The sequence below is a fragment of the Fukomys damarensis genome, unplaced genomic scaffold (genome assembly GCF_012274545.1).
Source record: "Fukomys damarensis isolate Sample0158 unplaced genomic scaffold, DMR_v1.0_HiC HiC_scaffold_7, whole genome shotgun sequence".
NCBI classification, from domain to species: Eukaryota; Metazoa; Chordata; class Mammalia; order Rodentia; family Bathyergidae; genus Fukomys; species Fukomys damarensis.
The window spans coordinates 43026067-43031991 of record NW_022900919.1 but is presented as its reverse complement, the minus strand read 5'-3'; the positions used below and the strand labels follow the sequence as shown (position 1 = coordinate 43031991).

Here is a 5925-nt window from a genome sequence, read left to right as displayed (position 1 = left end):
TTATGTTCCCCGCGCAGGACGCTCTGCCCCGCGGCGGGCTGAACCTCAAGGAGGAGCCGTTGTTGCCCGCCGGCCTGGCCTCTGTGCGCTCCTGGATGCAGGGCGCGGGCATCCTGGACTCCAACACCGCAGCGCAGAGGTAAGTGCTCGACGGGACCGTGCGCTCGGATTGGACTGCCGGCGAGGAGCCGCCTGCGTGTTCCGAGGCTGGGGCGAAGGGTGAAGGGAGCCCTAACTCCGGACGGGGCGAAGAGCTCTCCAGCTCACAGGGTCTGGAGCCTATGCTTCCTCCCCGCACTGTGGGGCGGGCCTGGGCGGGGCTTCTGCCTCAACTCTGCGGTCGGGGCTCTGATTTCTGAGGTCGCTCTTGAACTGCCAGGGCTCGGGAAGAGGAGGCATCCCCACTGCCTGCAGCCCCTGAGCCATCACCCACAACTATAGCCGTCTAGGAACGTCCAACCTCTCTGACTCTGCTTGTCAAATTCCGCAGCGCTCCCAAGTAAACCAAAAAACCCTTACCCCTTCCTCTTTTCCCACGCCCCTCAGTTGGTGGAAGCAGGGCGTGCAGGGCCTAAGAGGCAGCTGGGGGATGAAGAGGTAGGCAGTCTGTCTGGCTGGACCGATTAGAGATGCAGATGGAGGCGGAGCCCTGCCTCTTCCGCAGGTGTTTTTTTGTTTTTGCCCCCCCCCCCAGTTGGTCCAGGCGTATGCTGGGAGCCACAGGGAAATCAAAACCACGCTTATTTCCTCTGAGAAATAAGAGCTCTGGCCAGGGAACCAAGGTGTGTGGGGGTGGGACCTCTGAGATTTGGGATGGGAAATTTGAAGGTTTATTGACCTGCCCCTTATAGCAACTGAGATTCTGGCTTTTTGTAACGCCAACTGTGAGCTTGGGGGAGAAAGTTGGCCGTGCTATGGGGAATTTATAGTAGCTAACATTAGGAAAAGCCGCTGCAAACAGCTGGGACAGGTCAGCGTTGGCTTCTCAGAAGTCTGAACAGCTGCTGTAAAGCAGCCTGAGGGAAGTCAGGGAGTTGCCAGGGCAGACCAGGCCTGCTCACTGGCCCACCTTCACACTCCCAATCCAGAGCAGAGAATACCACTCAGCTTGCCTTAACGTGAGCTGGCAACACACACACATGAGCTTTCATGTGCCAACTGAAGCCATGTTTCTGTATGTCCATCCTTTCACAGACATCAGGAGCATACCCTCGGGGCTCTATCAGGAGCTAGTCTGTTCAGAACAAGAAAGGGTCCTTCAGATTAACTCTCAGAAGTTTTACAGGTGATATAACTATATATTATAGAAAATCAGATGTCACCTATCAACACAACTGTCAGCATTTTAGGGTATTTCCTTCCCATCTTACTTCCCGGTTACTTTCTTTTTCCTGTACTATGCTCACAGCCCTATCCTACCTGTTTTTCTGTGGGTTCTGGCTCTTTCTTTAACCTGAGATGGTCAGTTTCTTCACCTGAAACTGTCCTTAGCCCCACCTTGGGCTGTGTAGGGAGAGTTCCTTGCAGGCGTGGATGGAGAGCTGCAGTGAAGCCTCTGCCTTGGAAGCTCCCTATTTCTGTCCTGCTCCCTGTGCCTGCCCAGAGCTGGCAGACTGGATAAACAGGAAGCAAATGCACAGGAGCTAGCGAGTGCCCTGGTAGCCTGTGCAGGGTGCAGGAAGTGTGGAGATGAAGCTCTGGGCACCCTCTTCCCCACCTGCTTGCACAGCAAGGGAGAGGGTGGGTCTTGAGGGGGGTTGAGATGTCAAGGTGTCCAGTCTGAGTCTCCAGGACCAGGTCACTGGGACTAATAGGGTTTCCAGAATTTGAACAAGAGCATTTCAAGCCTGTGCTGCTCATCCCCAGGTCCAGAGATTGTTCTGTCTCAGGAGCCAATTGGGAGTCCTCATGCATTTGGTTGATTCTCCTCTCCACTTCTCAAGGGAAAGGCTAATAATCCTTGCTCTTCACCCTTTCCCTACCTGTTATCTCTACAGTCTGCATTTTGTTCCTCAGTAAGTCCTCTGCTCAGGCTTCTCATCCCCAAGCAACAACAAGGCACATTCCTTTCCCTGTCTCCACCTCCCTCTTCACCTCCGACTGGCTTCACCCCCACCGAAGGCTGAAGGCTGCTCCTGAGTGGAGAATTGTCTGATTTTCAAGGCTTGTAAATATCTCTTATGTGTTCACAGTCACTTTTATTTTTATGGTAGTACTTAGGATTGAACTCAGGGCTTTCATACTAAACAACATCCCAGGCCCTTTTTAAATTTTGAGACAGAGTCTTGCTAAGTTGCCCAGGCATATCTCAAACTTGCTGTCCTCCTGCCTCAGCCTTCCAGAGTGCTGGGATTCCATAATCACCACTTTTAGCAGTGAAACACCCTTGCCCTTGACTCCTTTCTTTGCTGGCTTGAGGGATCACTATGTCTTGCCTTTTGGCCTTTTGGCCTGATGTTCCAGCTTCAACCTGTCATCACTCCACCAGACCATCTTTCATGTACCACGAACCAAAGCAACATTTCCAAAGTACTTTTCTCTGATCATATCTCTTCCCTTATTGAAAATAAAGTGACCCACTCCACCACAGCTCCTGCTCTATCTGTGCCTTACCCCCTTGCCTTGGGGAATGGTTCTTAGTGCTGCCTGAGCATGCTTACCATGGGCCAGACTCTGCTGTCTTCTGCCTGTCCCCACTTTCTCTTGGATAGTCAGCATTCAGGCCTCATCACAGACTGACCCCAACCTTACTTCCTGGCTTCTGTATGATGCTTGGCATATAATGCTGGGGAATGAGAGAACTGCCAGTAAGTCCTGCCTTCTCTTAAAACCCACTGATAAAGTCTCCACAGCCTTCAAGACCCCCATCTCAGCACCTGCTCTGTCTGTGCCCTCCTTTCCTCCCTGCCCCAGGGGGAGTTCTTAGTGAGGATGTTTATCATTTTGCTAACCCTGCCAACTGGTGACTTTCTCTAGGGCAAAGATGGTGGCCCATTCATCCTTGTGTCCGTGGCACCAGGGCTGATTCACACAGACTGTAGAGGGACAGTGAGTACCTGCTAAGGACAACAGTGCATTTATAAGGCTTCCCTCTTTGCCCTGATGGGGTCCAGGAACCAGGTCCTTCCCGAAACAGCTCCCCCTTCCCAATTTCACACTTTAGCCTTTACAAAATTGCCAAGGTTTTACAGAAGGTAGCTGAGAGAAGGTGGGAAGACCCATGAGGCTTTCTTTCTAAGGTTAGTGAGGGAGGCTCTGCCAATAGGAAGCAAGTTCTGAGCAAGAAAAGTAGGGAGAGAAGAGGGGTTTATGGAATCCATTGGAGGATTGCCCTGCAAGGAAAGTCTGCACAAGGACCTCTGGTTCTTGCTTCTTCCCTGAACCAATAGGACTTTATCTCTGAGAACTGCATGCCCAGCCCCAGCCCACCTTCCCCTGGCTACCCTGTGGAGCAAGTGAGGTCTAGCAGGAGGCTGTTAGTACGAGCACAGCGCTCTCCTGATTTGCTTCCCAGGCTGAAGTGATCTCTAAAAGGCACAGGCCAGCCCTCCTTCTGGAAGAGATGCCTGAAGGACCTAGGCTGGTCCTCTCCCATGATCTGGTCACTGCACACAACCAAGGCCCAGGAGAGGGAAGCCAGCTGGGGCTGCCTTTCCTGTAAGCAGCTATAGGCCAGCCTCCCTGCTAGGAAATGCTTTTGTTTGCTTTAATAATTAATAGCCGCTCCCCAGACTGGGACCTGGCAGGCAGGCCTGCGGGTGGGTGGCAAGAGAGTGGGCAGAAGAGAAGAGAGCAAGAGAGCAGACTAGTGAGACCTTCCTTATCCTTCCCACCCCACCTCCTTCAGGGACTAGGGTCACTGAGCCAATGTCCAGCCAGCAGGCGAGCAGAGCAGCTGCCAGGGCAGTGAGAAGGAGGGACCTGAGGCCTCCACAGCCCCAGATCCCCTCTCCAGCTAGACCATCTGCACACAGCTCTGGCAGCTGCCTGTAGCCATGGGGCCCTCCCTCTGCCTACATCGCTGAGGTGGGTGTGCCCCAGCCAGCCTCTGCTTTTATCTTCGCTGGTCTAAAACCTAGCCAGGCTCTGAGCATATCAGGGGCTTTGCAGGACTGAGTTACAGATTTTGGTTGGAAGCAGGAATGTCAGACCCAGCTTAATGATCAGCAGCAGCTCCCAGGGGCCCAGATGATGCCTGTAGGGAAAGTGGATGTCAGTGTGATGCTTAGAGAAAGGGAGTAGGTAGAGAAAAAGAACAGGGTCCAAAGAAGGAAGCTATGCCAGCACAGGGAAGAGAAGAGCTGGATTTCACAGAGGCTTTAGGGGAATCTGAGGCCAGAGAGAGATACAGGTAACATAAACTTTTTGCTCCTTCTACCCCATGGCAGTGGGAGGATGATCAACAAAGCCTCTTTCCACTGCTGATGACTTTTGGCCTATTGCCATTACCTCAGCCTCCCACACTTTAAGGTGCATGAGGTTCAAGCCAAAGCACTCCTCAGAACCTTGGTGGGCAAGGGAGTTCAGAATTTGTGAGGAGAAGGGAAGGGAGAAGTCCCAGGGGTTCCTCTGAAGGAAGGCCAGGATGCCAGCTTAGTCACTTGTGCCCTGGACCTTTGGGATAACTGGTGGCTAAACTGGTCATAGTTATAAGAAGTTTGAGGTCAAGGATGTAAAGAGCCACAAGTGGCTCATGAATACAAAACAGAGACTGCAAAGGGGATTTTGTACCAGAGAGCCATGGCGGGTTTGTGGCTGCCAGGAGAAGAGCCTTGCAAGGGAATATCTCCAGGGACCCACTGGGTGGGCCCAGCAACAACAGGCAGTAACCAGCAGCCCCACCATGTCCCACATGTGGCTCTGTGTACCCTGGATCACAGACCACCTTAATGACCCAGGCCGTGAAGGTCAGGTTGTTTAGTGTCCACTTGACCCCACTAGACTCCCAACACAGTGCTCAGGAAGCCTTTGACACACACACCCCCATGCTCGCTACAAGGCAGGTTCCTCTGACCAAAAAGTATCTGCAAGCTAAAAAAAATCTGCTTTCTGCTGTCATAGACTCCTTTAACTTAGTCTACCTAGAAGGAGAAGAAAAGCGGGTGAGAGGTACACAAAGGAAATAGGAAAGTGAATGCTCTCTCCTCCCGAGTCAGGGTTCTCTGATATAGGGGAAATGCCCCAGCACCTCAGCACCCTCCAGAGTTGAGAGGAAGGCGTCTTGAACATTGCATTTAGAGCAGTCCTTTTAAGAAAGTGAGGAAATGTGTAATTCATTTTGGAGTCTTGCAAAAGTGGTTAATGCTACTGTTTTTGTCATTCAGCTACATTCATCTGAGAAAGGTGCATTTGTGGCGTGCTTTGTTTCCTAATGATGCTAAGTGAATGAAATATCTCTGAATTATGGGCTCCAGCAATACCCATGCTAAGTGGGCAGGACTTACATTTGTCATAAACCAGAATCTGCCAAGCTGCACTCAGCCCCTTGGGGGCTCTAGCTTTGCTGGCTTCCTTCATATCCCCAGCCTTTGGATGGCTGGTAGTTGGTACCCACCCCTCACCCCTCAGAACCCTTGGTAAAGGCTCTGCTTCTCCTGCCAGCATCTGCTGTCCTTTGCTTAAGCACCTGCTCAAGAGTCCAGAGTCTGCTCCGCCCGCTTGTACAGCAAGTCAGAAATGCCAGAGAAATAGCAATTCTAGAAGTGAGCAGCGGCAAAGTGGAATTGCTGGACAAACACCCAGCTCCCTCTCCCATGCCTCTGGGGGGATAACTGAGGCATGCGTTTTTTTTGTGTGTGTGTGTGTGTTTCCATAGTTTCCTGTGGGACTGAGCTCCAGCTGCCCGCTGTGATGCTCCTTTATAGGGTCCCCTCTCCTCTCTCTCTCTCTCTCTCTCTCTCTCTCTCTCTCTCTTTTTCTTGCTTT

The 5925-nt window shown here is 52.1% G+C and overlaps 1 protein-coding gene across 1 annotated transcript in view; it reads left to right on the top strand.

Moving 5' to 3' along the window:
- Window positions 1-2: 2 nt before the first annotated feature.
- Window positions 3-5925, top strand: part of Ebf4 (EBF family member 4) — a 58179-nt gene continuing 52256 nt past the window's right edge. Inside the window, exon 1 of the mRNA XM_033761223.1 lies at window positions 3-139. Within this exon, the coding sequence (XP_033617114.1) occupies window positions 3-139 (137 nt within the window). The remainder of the gene's footprint in view (window positions 140-5925) is intronic.